This window comes from Scomber scombrus, chromosome 3 (assembly GCF_963691925.1).
Source record: "Scomber scombrus chromosome 3, fScoSco1.1, whole genome shotgun sequence".
NCBI classification, from domain to species: Eukaryota; Metazoa; Chordata; class Actinopteri; order Scombriformes; family Scombridae; genus Scomber; species Scomber scombrus.
The window spans coordinates 26,994,264-27,011,401 of NC_084972.1; the positions used below are offsets into that span (position 1 = coordinate 26,994,264).

At 38.7% G+C, this 17,138-nt stretch overlaps 2 protein-coding genes across 4 annotated transcripts; both read right to left on the minus strand.

The window, feature by feature from the left end:
* Positions 1-285: 285 nt before the first annotated feature.
* Positions 286-7,207, minus strand: kif17 (kinesin family member 17). Its single transcript, XM_062445459.1, has 13 exons — positions 6,977-7,207; positions 6,132-6,278; positions 5,819-5,920; positions 4,780-4,969; positions 3,695-4,147; positions 3,380-3,474; positions 3,129-3,294; positions 2,660-2,756; positions 1,911-2,139; positions 1,237-1,495; positions 1,065-1,126; positions 860-983; positions 286-476 (listed from the first exon to the last, which is right to left on the minus strand). The coding sequence occupies exons 1-13, from the start codon at positions 7,205-7,207 to the stop codon at positions 286-288; spliced, it is 2,346 nt and encodes a 781-aa protein (XP_062301443.1).
* A 1,587-nt stretch (positions 7,208-8,794) lies between these two features.
* On the minus strand, positions 8,795-16,912 carry sh2d5 (SH2 domain containing 5). Of its 3 annotated transcripts, XM_062415177.1 has the most exons (11): positions 16,725-16,912; positions 16,600-16,647; positions 15,588-15,653; positions 15,389-15,469; positions 15,235-15,309; positions 14,993-15,139; positions 13,645-13,845; positions 11,955-12,138; positions 10,868-10,973; positions 10,609-10,768; positions 8,795-9,351 (listed from the first exon to the last, which is right to left on the minus strand). In XM_062415177.1, exons 3-11 carry the CDS (start codon positions 15,636-15,638, stop codon positions 9,142-9,144), a joined length of 1,215 nt encoding a protein of 404 aa, XP_062271161.1. In that variant the 5' UTR covers positions 15,639-15,653; positions 16,600-16,647; positions 16,725-16,912; the 3' UTR covers positions 8,795-9,141. The 3 variants fall into 3 exon arrangements, with proteins under 3 accessions (XP_062271161.1, XP_062271167.1, XP_062271154.1); XM_062415183.1 differs by lacking the exon at positions 16,600-16,647 and having other exon boundaries at positions 16,730-16,912; XM_062415170.1 differs by lacking the exon at positions 16,600-16,647.
* Between the last annotated feature and the right edge of the window lie 226 nt (positions 16,913-17,138).

A 17,138-nucleotide genomic window follows, 5' to 3' on the forward strand; every position in this document is an offset into this window, starting at 1 on the left:
ACAGTACATGAATCACATTTTTTTTTAATGCAGTGCAAAAGTTACAAAGGTAGTATGATACTGTAGGTAGGTTTTTGTTCAAAATTAACATTCAAATGTAATTTTAAAAATGTCACAGCTGGACTGATTTATATCTGCAAAGACAGTCTACTACTGTAAATACAAATCTCTGTTAGCAGTAGTCATTTAATTCAATATTGGATCAATCACAGTGTATAAAATTGCTGTCAAAAACAAAAGACAGTGAGATGTGTAAGAGTAGGAAGGCATGTGAATTCAGTCCTTTCAGTTACCCTCATTATTGATTTGAGACTTGCTTTTTTTGCGCTTCACCTTACCATTGGACATCGGGACACCCAACGACTCGAGACGGAAGGGGCGTGGCAGGACGGAGTCTGAGCTGACAGGCGGGTTCGTGTTGGAACCGCTCACAGTTAGGTGGGACACCCCATTAACGAGGGGAGGAGAGTGGATGACTGTAAGATAAGAGTTCCATCAGTTGGGTTAAAACCAGCATATGAGAGAAAATGCCAAAATGTAAATTGGTTTGGTACTGTGACTGCTGCAGATGGTTGATGCTTTAAGAATTAATATCTTGTAAATGGAAAAGTTAAATATTAGCATGTACACTGACCTGAACTGAAGTCATAAGTAAATATCTTAACTTTGAGACGTTCTAAACTTTCTCCAATATACTGTATAAAAAAAAACCTTTTATGCCTGATTTAAGTTATTCCATTGGGGCTTAATTAATTTCTCCCTAACAAAAAAAGAGAAACCAGACACACAGAATGATGACAACCTCCATGTTTACCACAGTGAGAAATACAGCTAATTTACTGTCAGGTCCTGGTCTTACCGTGTCCCTTGGTGGCTTCACCTCCCAGTAGTTGGCTTGCCCTCTTTGACTTGAAGTAGGTGCTGGCAATATTTTCGCTGTCGCTACGTCCTAGCATTTCCTTATACCTGTCCTCTTCCGCTTGCTAAAAACAGACAGAGGTAAGACTCTATGGCAGTGTTTCAGTGTGTGTAAGTTAAAGATGATGTGTGGAACATAAACAGACCGAAAATGGTTCTCCGATATCAGCGGCTGAGCCTCTGTGAGCTGGAAGTTTTGGAGCCACTGCTGTAAGAGAGAAAGAAAGCAAGATCATATTTAAGTAAAGTAATCTGTAAGAAATGTAGGATTTACAGTATCACAAGCTGCTTTCTATATGCCCTCTCCATACATCCCACCTGAAGGCAGTGTTGTTTTCTGCACCATCACGTCTGGCAGTCTCCAAGTGGCACTGTCCTCGTCCCAGACAGCTTCTTTCTTCAGGCGGTCCAGGTTGCTGTAGTTGCAGTCACGTCTCACCAGGGGCACCATACGCTCCAGCAGGCTGTGGAGTAACTGGCCTTCCCTCTCCAGCCGGCGGATGGTTGCCAGGTAGTCGTCCCTTTCCACCTCAAACTCTGCCTGCAGGTCACAGATCTCCAGTTTGGCTGCTTTCAGCTGCCACAGGAGGTTGATGTGGTTTTATGGTTGAACAGCAGAGCATGTGATTCAACACTGGAAGCTTAAAGACTCCATATTATCCAGTATCAGTTAAAGCAAAATTTTTGGTACTAAGTAAGGGTCAATTTTTTGATTTTTTTTGGTATTATACTCTGAATTTAACTGTTATTATCCTCCAAATCAGAAAATCCAAGAGGAGACAAAAGTATCTATCACTGAATAAAACAAACAAAAAAAACATCTATTAAGTGATATATTTTAGTCATGAAGAGTAGTGAAATGTTGGTAGTGAACCAGACAATGAATTGGATTTATAGTAACAAAGGTATTTCAGTGTTGAGCAATTGTATCAATTATTTTAAAAAAGCTTTAAAAAACTGTGTATCCCATATTGTGTGAGACTGTGACAGACCTTGCCTTGGACTTTGACCAACATCTGACTTTTGGCATGGACCTCTTCCTGGATGGAGTTGTAGACATTTAAGAGCACATTTTCACTATCCTCGCTGTTCTCCGATAAGGCCGTGATGAGCTGGACTTTTCTCTGATCCGCAACGTTCTTCCTCTGTCGGTGTCTCTGCTGTAACTCTTTGTTCCTTGCCTGTTCTCCTCCTACCACCTCCTGCTCCAGCTGCTGCAGCCTGGGGAGCAGATGTGGATGAATGGGAACACTTAATGGATGGGAGGTAAGTAGAATAATGACATCAAACTATGTAACAAGAGGCAATGGAGCTGTAATGACTGTCAGGTATAAAAACAGACAGCTTCTCGAAATCGGTCTTTAAAAATGCTGTCAAGACAAATAATACATTAATAGGCAAAAGTATATCTTAAAAGTTAAAGATGTTATAGTAGTTTAAAGAGATTAAATATTGCCAATTACTATGAAAAAATGATACAACAATATGCTCCAAAGTACAATCAAATTGTAAAAGGAAAGCAATGGTGTAAGCATACGATATCATCATGTTTTCTTCTTCATATGGTTTCATCACAACATGTTTCACATCCTCTTCAAAATAATGTGCGAGATATAATGAAGAAAAAATCATCACAGTACAAGCAGTGCTCATAGTAAGGATCATATGTTTGGTTCCTGACTGTGACAGTTTCCGAAGATGTATATAAAATGTGTGTTGTTTACCACTGAAGCCCACAAACCTTTCCAGGACATGTTTCTGATCCAGAGACCCTGCCGTGGTGACATCGGGTGAGTCTCTGAGCCCTTCTCCATCTGGACCTTTTTGGACACTGACAGCTGCACACGGTACAGCGGACTTGCTCGACCAACGTGAGAAAATAACATCCAGTAAATTTCTAATGATCCATAGTTTTATTTCTTAGGTGGTGGATGCATAATTTTGGAATTACATGTTATGGATGATAAATGAAAATAGCAGTGGCGGACAGTACCTCAGTCAGGGAAGTTTCCTCAATTGTACTGCTGCTCAAGGGATCGGTAGTGAGACGCAGCCCTTCCTCAGCGACCTGTGTCATACAACTGGAGCTCACTGATGTTGGGGAACAAAACAATGCAAAGCAGTTAACAGAATGCAGTTTTTTTGGACACAACTTGAATCAATTTAGTGTTAGTTGGTTTCTTGTTTCAAGGCCAATAACTTTCTGTTACCATTCCTTGTGATAGAGCTCCCCCTGCTGGCTCTTGTCTCCTCCAGATCAGACAGCTTCAATTCATAGGAGGAACGCAGGGTAGCGATGTCCTCCTGCAGCTTTGCCTTGGATTCCTGCTCTGCATTGTACTCAGCCTGCAACTTGGCAAGCCTTTCCTCGTACTCCTGTGGAGAGAGCAATAAATCACCTGGATCTTATACTGCAAGTGATGTGAAGTGATATATTAGTGTGGGAACACTCTGGAGTTACCTCTTTAATCTTCTCCTTTTCTGCTTCTGTGTTGCTGGATTGTGGCCTTGAAGGGACAGCAGGAGAAGTCTCAGACGACTGACCAGACAGTAGAGCTGTAAAAAAAAAAAAAAGAAAAAAAAAGAAAAAAGAAGCCAGACAGGTGATAAAAATGATTTAACAAACCAGTAGATTCAAATAAAACATCACTCTTATAAAATCATCATCTTATAAAATCACTTTTAAATCAATTGGCAATATCCAAATAAACAATACTGTATCCTATTAATACCTTAATATCAAGAAAGAAGCCTAGCCACAAAATAAGTCACTTACATGAAAGGTTAGCAGTGCCCAGCTGGCCTGAGATGAGGGCCCGCAGGTTCTTGATCTCCTCCTGATACTCTCGGAGCAGAGCATCCTTAGGGTCCTCATTGATACGAGGCCTGTTCTGGATGCTCTTGGCTCGGTTGGCGTAGCGCAGAGTGCTCAAGCTTTCCTCGTAGTTGTTGTCAGCAGGGGAGAGACAGGCAATCATCAAGGTTCGCGTGTTCCCTCCCAGGGAGTCCTGCAGCAGCCTGGTCAGCTTGGAGTCCCGGTAGGGGATGTATTTGGAGCGTCCGTCCACCAGAGCAGAGATGACGTTGCCCAGAGCAGAGAGGGACAGGTTGATCTTGGTGGCCTCCCGGAGTCGCTCTCCAGTTGCGCCGGTTTTAGACTGACGTTCACTTCCTGCCAAGTCCACAAGGTTGAGTTTACCTGCTCGTAGATGGTCCTGACCATCTCCATCTGAGAGTGTAGAGTAAATACAACTTTAAAGTTTGTATCTTAATGTTGTTATAATGTATCTTAACACAGTTAAAGAAACTAGCTCTTTCCAAAATACTTTGCATTTCTTGTCTATTACATTGTTTGCTGCCATTTTTTACTTATTTTCTGGATAACCGATTCACTTTTTGTACCAACATTCAACTCATACAAGGGAAAATCATCCAAGAGGAGACTAAGATAACAACTTCTCCATCTTCAGTGGCAAATAAACCAGGATCTTATGCAACCATGAGGCTAGCTGTGTTTTGCATTCACCAATATGTTCTCAAGTTTTTCCACTGTCCACTTTTGATTCCAATCTGAAATGACTGTCAACACATCAAAACTGAACTCTAGACCAACTTAAACTTTTCAGTGTTTAGTCGATTACATAGTAGCAGATGATGTCGGTTGAGGGGAAATTCACTGAACCTAATAAATTGATGATGCGATTGTGGAATTTTCCTTTCATGTTCAACTGCTGGTGACGTTATGAGACATAATAGGACCACATGCTCCTACAAAGCACAAGTTAATGCAAACAAAAACATATTTATCACTAAACAGATTAAAGATTAAATGGTATTGTATAATTGTGTGTTTGTGTTCACCGGTGTTGCAAATCTCCAGGTGGATGGTGAAGATAGAGTGGGAGCGTGAGGAGTCTTTGTTCATCAGCGTGTAGCCCACTGCCCGGTTCCTCCAGCCTTGCTCTATGATCCTCTCACACTCCCCCACACTGTGCACAGTGTGCATGGAGAGATCCCGCACATACACTCCATGCTCTGGGTGCTCCTTCAACTGGGGACACACACACACACACACACACACACACACACACACACACACACACACACACACACACACACACACACACACACACACACACACACACACACACACACACACACACACACACACACACACACACACACACACACACACACACACACACACACACACACACACACACACACACACACACACACACACACACACACACACACACACACACACACACACACACACACACACACACACACACACACACACACACACACACACACACACACACACACACACACACACACACACACACACACACACACACACACACACACACACACACACACACACACACACACACACACACACACACACACACACACACACACACACACACACACACACACACACACACACACACACACACACACACACACACACACACACACACACACACACACACACACACACACACACACACACACACACACACACACACACACACACAATGGAGTGGACTTCAGGAGTCATGTAATAACTGTGCTTTCAAGTCACCATGGCAACATTTACAGTATTGAGCACAAAGCAAAAGGCAATGTGTTCGCTGTCAGAGAGCAGTTTGAGGAACAGGTTTCATAATCAACACTTTGCCTTCTTGTGTTACACAACAATGTCTGATTTGTTTATTCGCCTGATTTCTTTAGTACAGCTTTTATTAAATTTCATCTTTTTTTAAAAACTTTTCTTTTGTCTTTTTAATCTATTTTAACCTAGTTTGAATTATGCTAGTCTGTATGAAAGATGCTATATAAATAAAGTTTGATTAATTCATTGATTCAAACTGTAGTGTTTTAAGAAACTTACCTCTAATCTCTGCTTGGTGTCATTCCCCAAAAGGTCTCTGACTTCCTCATTGTAAATCTCCAAATAGGAGGCCCTCACCAGGAACTTTGTATTTTCAGCACACTAGCTTGCAAACAAACACATAAAAAAGTTTCTTTCTGAGCACACAAAGCAGAAGATAAGCCAGGAAAGAGGACAAGAACCAGCACGTTGAAGCAAGTATGTATCTTATATTGTATGTATTCAACTGAGTGATACTGCTTGTTTACATTTTTCAATGAACGAACGTCTACAATGGATTCATTACACAGTTGACAACAGCTGCCCAGCCTACCTGAATGCTCTCAAAGACATGCTCAAAGGCTCGCGGAATAACCCCCTTCTGGGCTGCAGGCTCGGTGACTCCCTGCATGGTGAAAGACTTACCGCTTCCAGTTTGACCATAGGCAAAAATTGTGCCATTGTACCCCTCGGTGACACCCTGTAAAAAGTGAAAAATTTAGGATTAGTGACTTTTGGCTCAACATTTCTTTAAAAAAAACATCCTGCTGACCTTTACAAGTGACTGACAGCAGACTGTTAAGTAAATAATGAGGACTACAGTCATTAGCAATAAGATATAGGCTACTGATGTTGCTACAACTAAGGGTGTCTAGTAACCAATGCGATGCCAATGCCTGGATCTCCAGACTGTCGTTTTCTAAAATAAAGGTTGGCAAGATAAGCAATTCAAATATATCTTTAAAAATAGTTTTTGAAATGACATTTGGACCATTTTTTTTAACCAAAAGTAAGACTGAATGCTCCTGAACATGTCAAATAGTGTAACCACAAAATAATGATAAATATTAAATATTTTATGCATCTACAGTGCATTTAAGTGCAGTACAGTTTCTACATTTAAATTTTAAAGCATTTTGTCAATATTGAGCAGGACATATCCAATAAACAACCATTTTTTCTAAATAAGTTTTGACAAATTATGTAAAACTTGATTTAAAAAAAAACTGTTGCATTTCAAAAGTGGATTATAATTATTCCACATTGTATTTCACATTTATTTTGCTGTATATAATCAGATTGTATATGAAAGAAATACTGGGTAGACCAATTGACACTGGGTTGCATCACATCAATGACCCATGTAAAACAAAAATGTAACACTATTTCAAGGCTTACCTCTACTAAAGGATATGCAATCTCGTTGTACATCTGCTCAGTGTTTTGATCAATGAAGTAGGTCCCATCAAAGGTGAACTGTTTGGGTGGCTCGTCTACTGCCCTGGGCTTCTCTATGAAGCACTGGCAGCGGTGCAGGTCCATGCACAGCACCATCTTACAGCCCAGAGCATGCTCCCTGTCATTCAGAGGCCTGCACCTTACCACCACCTTCACTGACTCTGACCCCATCTCTCAACATTCAGATCTACACAAACTATGCAGGCAGCTGTCTTGTATAAAAGATAAGATCAGACCTTGGCAGCTTTAAACATGTTATAGCCGCCTAATCAGAAGACATGCTCTGCAGACAAAAAGGTTAAATAACAGCACAATCCCCGGTTAAAGTCCACAAAGAGAAGCTGATGACCAAATAAAAATCAAACACCAAGTGCAAGAAAAAATGTTTAAAAGAAGAGTTTAAGAGGAAAACAAGCTGACTAGATGCGGTAATTGCCCTCTTCAGGTGTCGTTACGAGTAGACTGCCACTCCGCTCCTCTTCCCACGGCGTTTCCAAGTTGCCTAGCAACCCTACACAACCGTGGAGGGATGACCTTAAACCGGCGCGGCGGCCATTCACAGTGAGGTCGATGTGCTTAAGCTAGCAAACGACACTTTAGTTCTTCACATTTTGTTTCTAATTGATTATGAAACGTTTCCCAAAAACACTCAAAAGAATTTGTCCTATAAGTCACTTCATGATAATGCAGTGTCATTCCTTTAAACTTGAAGGTGAGTCATGTTTTATTTACTCTAATGTTACATTAACATTACCTCTTGGTTACTATTTTGGTCACCTTGTCAAAATTACTTTTGGTCAGCACTTTGAAACTCTGTCAGTGCATGTGAACAACTTTTTCTTTTTTTTAACAATACTAGGTGACAGGAAAGCTATCAAGTGCAATGGTTAGTCAAATAAGGTTTTTAACAACATAATATTTAGTAGCCTATATGGCTAATGGTGGTTTTGTACAGTGTAGTTTGTCAAATAGGTAATTTTCTGCAGGAAAGTATTTTTGCAATAATTTCATCTAAAACTAACTAGTAAAAAAAATATGAACTTACATTTTTTTTTTTACATAGCACAATGTAGAAAGATTGTACAGACACTAGATGTATATAACATGCATGAATGTATATTAAGTCAGGCTGACAACAGCACACAGATCCTCCTTCAATAGGTAATTATGGCACTAACCACTCAAGATACAGGAGTCGGGCTACTACTAGCTGAGATGACTCTGGTCTCACCCTGCCAGTGGCTCATCACATCTCAGAAAACAGTAGAGCAAATTTCCAAATAGGTATTATTTGGATAAACTGACCACATATAGTGAATCTAAATGGCTACTTTCTTTACAAAAAAAAAAAAAAAAATTAGACTTAAGTGACAAAACAGTCCTAAATCAAGAACAACAGCTTAATCTCCACCATCACTGCAAAATGCATCCTGGGATACTTACTAGCTTCAGCTGCCTTAAGTCGACCAATGGTGTAACTTCATCACTCAGTCAGCGACAGACATTCGTGTTTGTAAGTGGCAGTGGTATATACATAATGTTCAACCTAAGGTGTCCTGATAAAGAAAAGAATAGGCGAATTTGTCTATTATATTCTCACATCTGGACACATTGATATGTATTTTGACCTACATATCGCCTGCTGTAATATCTAAACAAAAAGCAAAAAAGAAAAATCCATCAAATATTAAAATTTTAGCAAATATATTTGCATAATATCTTTACAAGAAAGTTTAAAAAATACAGTTATGGCTTTGCCATCAGATGCAACAAAATCTGGGCCCCAAACCAAATATAAACTCCAAAGTTTGACGTATTAAAAACATGAATAGCTCATCTGATGCCTTACAGGCACATATATAGAACATACTGAAAAAACATAAAAGCAGCAAGTTTAAAATATTACATATTTGACAGACAAGTACCCTTACCCGAAAAGACTTGTATACTATGTACATTAGGTGCCAACACACTAATAGGTGCATTGTGTTTTACCTTTAAACCTCCCCACAACATCAAATGTGATTCAGAATGTAAGATATGTGCAAAAAAAAAGGGGGAAAAAAAAGTGTCACTTATGTTATAATCTTAGATGTTGGCAAGGTTTAAACCCATTCCTTCCTTTTCTGGGTACTTTTAATTTTGCCTTTGTTCAGGTTCTTGTGTAGCTTCACAGATGGTAGTTTGCTGGTATTTTCCTCCCACTCGTAGCAGTGGTTTACTCGGGCGCAGTTCAGCAGGCACGGCAGCTCGTGCTGGTTCTCTGTGTAGTGTTCAATCATTTCTGCTAACGAACTGAATTCAGTCTTGCATTTCTGCCACAAAGTTAAAACAGAGAAACACAGAGTTACTAAAAAATACACAGATACACTGAGAAGTTACAACAAGGACTACTCTAATTTACTTTATTCATTCATTTATCTTTGACAACATTTATTATTTAAAAGGTTCAAAGTTAACTTTATTGTCATTCTAAATCTGCATCCTCTAGAGATGCAAAGCAGAATGAAATTGCATTACCTGGCTCACATAGACAACAATCAATGAACAGAAAGATATTATTATTATTGACTAAGTAATTTTAAACATAAATAAAATGGTGTAGCCTGTGCCACACAGGGTGATCTGGTAGACCCTGAGGTCATTTAAAATGAATCATGTAAATACGTCAGATTTATCCAAAAGACTAATTTGAATTTGAATTTATAGGTTTGTTAATACATTAATAATCAAACGGCAAAAGTAATTTTAATACTTTTCTTGTTTACATCTGTGTGACATGGTTAATCTGTGCTTTTCTGCACAATGAATGAGTCAAAATACTAATTTTTCAAATACTTCTGACATGAGAACTGAAAACGTAAGAATATTTTTTCCCAATTGGCAGATCCATTATCACAAATTTATGTTTAGCCAACTTTTGCAACATCCAAATAAGGACTTAATTCTAGCCTACATCTCACAATTTACACTGAATTACAGTGAAATATGTTTCAAATGATCTACAAGGGACCTTAAAGGAAGATCACTGTATCCAAGTGAGATATCAGGTGTAGGCCTGTCACAATAATTACGTTATCGACTTATCGTACAATAACGTAATTATCAACATCATCATGTCTGTATATCGACTTATCATATGATACATGGGCATGACCTTGATCTTTTTTTTTTTTTTTTTCCCTCAATATTGCCACACTTCAAATGATTATGCTATTATGTTATCATCATATCAGTGGTATTAAATTATCTTCAAATGACAATAATATTGCGATTATTTCTGAGACAATATATCGTCCAGGTGTTGGTATCATCCTTGAAAAAAGTGACAATATTATACTAAAATTTTATAAAAATATATAATCAAAATGTAATGATGTTCATGACGTAAGTTGTGGAAAAGAATGAAAAGTCTAACATACAATTAAGGTAAGTTTCTTCTCTGTAGTTCGGAGTCTACAACATCTTATGCTTTTGTTTCCACTACAAATCTGAGAAAATATTCGCCTCAAAAGCCTCAATATTTACGAAAAGTATGTACAAGTGTCTACCTGCCCTGACAAGATAATTACCTCCAACAGGAATTTCCCTTTACGAGTGTTTTCTATGAGATGTGTGATCAGACCAGAGGGGAAGCGAATGATGAGAGAGCCACACTTTGGTTTCTTCGGATGAGGGCAAAGGAGGAATGATCCCAGAACATCGTCTGCAAGCAGGGAGTAGCTGTTGTCACTGCAATAAAAACACAAAAAAACACCCTTAGAAACCCACTAACATTTTAAGGGGAAATTAAAGGCTAGGAGATGTGAGGTAAGTTGGAGTGACGCTCACGCTGCGATACCAGCCCAACACCACACTGCCTGAGCCAGTGCTTCTTCTGTTTCGGCCAAACTCGGAGCACGGGATCTCCTCGCTGGTATCTTGTCTTGCTCCTTTCCTGTTTCACATATTTAAGAAAAAACAGGAAAAAAAGGAGGAGGAAATCATTATGAATTTAGGATCATTTGTTTACATTCCAAGATCTCCCAAAAGTTGAGATGTTCCACCAGCCGTGTTTGCTCGGGAAAACGTCCAAAGTAATCCCGACTCGGTGAAGGGAGTGTTTGATTTATAACATAGCAGGGATGAGATGAACAAAACAATCAGTGATGAAATAAGCTATAAAAACAAAGCTCGTGTTGCAGCTCGCTCAAACTGACAGTGAAATGAAGAAAGGCTCTAAACCAGGGGTGTCAAATATACAGCCTGTGGGCCAGAACCGGCCCGCCAATGGGTCCAATCCGGCCCACTGGACAACTTTGCAAAGTATGAAGATTACAGTAAAATAATTCAAATTTTTTCCACCACAAATTTCATACTTTTGTATAAGTCCTACAAATGTTTGTCTTTTTGTTAAATTAATAGTTTTAACAAGATTGCTATGTTATGAAAAGTATTATGAGGATTTTTATGGTTTCATAAAGTTTTTGGAATTTCCAGTTTCAATAAAATACATTCAAATAATTATTATACATTATATTTTCATAACTAAACGAGAACATGACATTGTGCAAAATAATCGGAAAAAACAAACTGCTCATTTTTCACAGTAAATGGTAAAGATATTACACATATATTATTTGTTATATGTGATGGTTCGGCCCACTTGAGATCAAATTGGGCTGCATGTGGCCCTTGAACTAAAATGTGTTTGACACCCCTGCTCTAAATTGTGAGGAGCTTTAAATGTATAACCCGAGTGAGACAAGATAATTATCCACCACCTTATATAACGTTGAATATCACGCTATACTCCTGTGGATCGTGACACCAGAACAGACAGTGAGTGGCTGCCCATCACCTAACAACTGAGGGTTTTTTTTGCTTTACCTAATCAACTCTTTGACCCTTGAAAGCGCTCTGTGAACACTTGGCCCACCTTGTGATGCGCTCAGTCGCTCCTGAACATTTCGCTGTTTGAGCGGCGTGAAAGTGAAGGAGCGGTACGCCCCCGAGCGCAGTACTTTGTTGCGGATGGCTTTCTTGCGCATCAGGGACGGGGACGACGTTGGGAAGACTTCATCTTGGCTGCTGTGCTGGTCATCAAAAGACTTGTGACTTTTCTACAGATGGAGAAAAGAAAATATAATTAAATCTCTTTAATTCATTAAACTAGTGGAGCTAGTTAAATTTTGTTTTATTTGAGTTAAACAGTAGCACATCCTCTTAATTTGTTTAGCATTTTTCACACTGTGGACCCTTTGATAAATCTATAATCTGTAACTACAAGCAACCCATTTTTTATACATATATACAGAGTCAAGTGATCAATTATGAATACAAAAATATAAATTATAGATGCTTTAACCCTTACATACAGTTCAGGGTCAAATATGACCCATTTTTACATTTGACAGCTGTAAAACCATCCTATACACATTTCTTCTAGCTAGACTTTTCCTAATGTGACCCCATATATACAAAAATAATCTTTTTATTAATTTATTTGTGTGCAGCCGATACACATTTTAGTATATGCAAGTCCAAATTTGACCTGTGTTTATTACAAAATTCTAAAATCAACATTCAAACACGTAGGGTTAAAGAAAATGCCCTTAAATTTGCCGTTAATTTGTTGTTAAGTACGATTTGAAGAATCAATTGAGGATAACTGAGACACCGTCATGCAAAAAATGTAACGTAAAAAAAGCAGTTTCAGGGTAAATTGTGACTAGAAGGGAAATACTTGGGTTCAAGAGGGCAAAGCAATAATATTAATGGGTCGGTAAAAAATAAGGGTTGGCAAGAAGAGCAATTCAAATACATCTTAAAAAATATTTTTAAAAGCAGCATCATGTTTGTTAAAATGTAAATTTTGTATTTCTGTTGGCTTTGTGCCATTTGAAATGACATTTGCACCCTTTTTTTTTTTTAAACCAATAGTAAGACTGAATGCTCCTGAAAATGTCAAATGGTGTAACCACAAAATAATGATAAATATTAGATATTATATCCACCTACAGTGTATTTAAGTGCACTTATACAAATAATTACTTCATTTAAAAACATCAAATGAAAAGAAAATGTATTAGAACTAGTATTAGTATTTCTACATTTAAATTTTAAAGCATTTTGTCAATATTTAACAGGACATATCCTAAAAACAAAATTTTTTTCTAAACGAGTTTTGACAAATGATGTAAAACTTGTTAAAAACACAGTGTTGCGTTGCTAAAAGTGGATTATATTTAATCCACATTTTAGTTCACATTTATTTTCCTGTATAAAATTAGATTATTATGAAAAAATACCGGTCACACCAATTGACCCTAATTCAGTTCAATTTTATTTGTATAGCGCCAAATCACAACCAAAGTTATCTCAAGGTACTTTTCACATAGAGCAGGTCTAGACTGTACTCTTTAATTTAAAGAGACCCAAAAATTCCCTATGAGCAAGCACTTGGCGACAGCAGCAAGGAAAAACTCCCCTTTAAACAGGAAGAAACCTCAAGCAGAACTAGGCTGTACGTGGGCGGGCTTCTGCCTTGACCGGTTGGGTTGAAAGAGAGAGAGGGGGGGAGAGACTTGTAATGATTAAATGGAGGAAGAAGATGTTAAAGTCCAAACCTTTGTCCCTGGCAACCACCCCCTAAAAGGGGCTCTTCTGAAGGACACCAGGGCACTGACGCTGAGAGGGAAGCCGTGGTTGAGCAGGGAGGGGCTGCGATGAGGCAATTCGCCAACAGAGTCTCCCTGGGCTTCATCTGGGTGCTTCTCTAAGTAAGACAACTGGAAACAGCGGCAAAGCAGCAGGTTCAGGAACTGGGCCTAAAGCAGAGAAAAAAAGAATGAATAGTCGCAATCAAAAAATGTCCAAATATCCACTTTAGAAGATTACCGTAAATCTGAAAAATTGTAATTCAAATAATGATACTTTTCATACTATAATGCGCTGAAGAAAATTATGTTTATTTCTAAAATGAGATATAAACCCATTACAATGTGTGGTAGTCAAGTTTGTTGTGCTTTTAGCTGCCACTCATCCAGAAACATTGTCAATAGGTTGAAACTTTTCTCCAAATTTTAAATATGAATGTACTTTCCATTATCTATCATCCACTATCTTTGGCAGGTAAAGAGAATATGCTGTGAAGATGATAAAACATTGCCTCCTTTACTTCAGCAGAAAAAAGTCCTCACACTGCACCTTATGCTCTTCTTCAGACTAGGTCTAGATCTAAGTCCTAGTCTGAAGACGAACATAAGACTCAAAACATCACTGCTGATATCTGGTGCAGACTCTCTTCTGCTGTTACAGATTTAGTTATTTGGTCCAGCACCTGCTTTCTTATTCTGGATGTGCTCGTCTACCACACAACTTTCTCCTCCAGTTTGGGCCATGAAAAATTAATATCACAATCTCTGGATAGATCCAATTTAAAATGGTTATGTTTTATTCGCTGAATTTGAATATCGTCAGTTGTATCTCGTGTTCACTGGTTACATCAGTTATTGTCAGAGCTGTGAGTTATGTTGTTGTGGTAGCGTCTCAGAGTCCGTCAAAGCTTTTTTGGCTACATTTTCACTGGACATAAATCAATGACGTTTACCTGTGCTCAAAGATTGAAGTAAGTTCAATTTTGATGGTCATACTGCTTTAAAAAGGTATTAAACTGTCAATCTGTGTCAAACATTGATCCAAAGATGTTGATGCAGTTAATGCAGCAGGACAATAATAAAGCCATGTTAAACTCCCACAGTGATTTCCTCAATTGGATTATAAAACCCTCAAGTTTAGTGCAAGTAATCTTTTGTAACCAGATCTGTAATTTTCTAATAATAAAAGTTATTTTGTACCAAAGCATGAAAGTCAAGAGTCAAATCGTTTCCTTAACTTGGTTGTAATGAAACAAACACTGACACAGGGTAAAAAAAAATGAAAATGAAAATAATTTGTTTGCGATTCATTTCTTACAGCTCGGGCGTGCCTCGCCTTGAAGACATGGCAGTACAGCTGTGCGTCCATGCTGCCGGGGTTGTGGGAGACGAAGGCAAACTGGGCATCGACGGGCCGAGCGGTGGACAGAGAGACTCTCCGCAGAGCGTGAGCCATCAGGAGGGTCTGCAGACATGAGGTTGGAAGTTTAAAACAAGCTCATCAGATCCACCCGTCTGTATATTCTCATAAATGTTTCAGAGACAAACCACCCTCCTTACCGTTTCATCCTCATTGTACATTTTCACACCTTTAATGGAGAATTTCAGGGATACAGACCTTCTTCTCTTGCATACCTGATTGAAGACAAACAATACGATAGTGATTATATCCTCCGTAAACTTCTCAAGAAACCTCGGATGTCACAGGACTCACTTTAAGGGACTTCAGCTGCGTGTGTAGTTGCTCCATCTGGTCATCCAAACAGCAGTCGTCCACAGGAAATGAGCCCACATACTTCAGAGTAAAAACAAAACTTAAGGAAAAACCAACACACACACACACATACACACACAGGGAAAAAAGAAGAAACTAATGCAGATAAAAGATATAAAAACACATTTTCTGAAATTACCTCTGCTGATCGTGTCACTATGCCATCTTCTGTGGTTGGTGCCTCACCCATGATGCCTGTTTATCTCTGTAAAAACCAAACAAAATATATCAGCATGCAAAATCAAGGATGATAAAAACAAGAGCAAAAAAAAAAAAAAAAAAAAAAGGAGTTCATTTTAAATGTCAAAACATACACAAAAAAATAATGTAAGGAGCTTAAAGCAAGTTAAGAAATCACAATAGTAGGTTGAGAAATAAAATAAAATATAGGAAAGACATTGTAGATTGGACGCAGGGTTCCCACGCGTCCTGGAAAACCTGGAAAATGATTGACCAATTTTCCAGTCAAGGAAAACACATGGAAAATGAGAGAAACAGTAAAATGTCCTGGAAAACCTTGAGTTGTCCTGGAAAATTATTTATCCTCCCTTTGCTTCTCTCTGCCTTTTGAGGGAATGCAAACATTTTAGCAGGTTTGCACTCAGTCTGTTCTTACGCTGCCTTCAATGGGAAACATTAAGGCACAGCTCTTCTCTGCTTCTATCTAGATATAACCTCTTGATGTTGCATTTGACTTAAAAATGTACAAACTTTTCATCCCGGGGAGCATCACTCCAGACCCCCCCATAGAGGGTCGGACTGAGATCCCACCACCATATTCTCTCACAATTCTGTGGGACACACTGATTAGTGAATAGCTTGATTAGTTGTTTGTCAAACTGTAGCAGCTGAAAAAGTCCTGGAAAATGATTTCAAGAAAAGAGTGGGAACCCTGGGTCATATTTCAGGAAGAAAGAAGTCCAGCATAAAAGTTAAAAGATTAAAACAAACAAGCAACAGAGTGTCAGTGAAGCCCGATTTAAGGTAGTATTGCTGTGTCGCCCTTAAACACACATTTTAAACGCGTCACATGGGACACTTTTTATTTGTTTTTACTGAGTTTACCGTCCAGACATTTCCCAACCTGTGGACTGAGTGAGTAAGTGAGTGACTAAGGTTAAAAACAATGACAGAAACACCGCCAGACAAACCTTTTTGCAACGTCTCCGCCCCGTGCACACCGTCTCAACCTGAGCTCACTTTAAAAAATGTGTTAAATGAAGACTTTTAAATCAGAATAACTCACTTTATAACTCACACTGCGGTCTTTACTCACCTTACCTGTCGCGTCCTCTTGAACCAGGTGTGCTGCTGGCTCGAGGCGGAGCCCAAAGGAGAGAAACACGGGAGAAGAGGAGGAGGAGGAGGAAGAAGCCTTCAAGCATAAGAGCAGTTCTCTTCCTATAATGTGAAACTCAGCGGAAGATAACGCGTTGAATCACTCCCCCCTTCCCCTCCTCTTTTCTCTCTATCCAAACTTTTTTTTTGTTCCCAGCTCCTCAAATTCCTGCTGATTGCGCAATTTTCCCCTCTGACGTCACGTACGCAGAAGTGGAAAATATATTATTTACTCAAATAAAGGTTACAAAACAAACACGTTTTTTATTATTTACATTATTTTACATAAGAAAGAAGCACATAATGGATATACTCAAAATTCAGACATTTTTAAGATGTATAAATACTCATA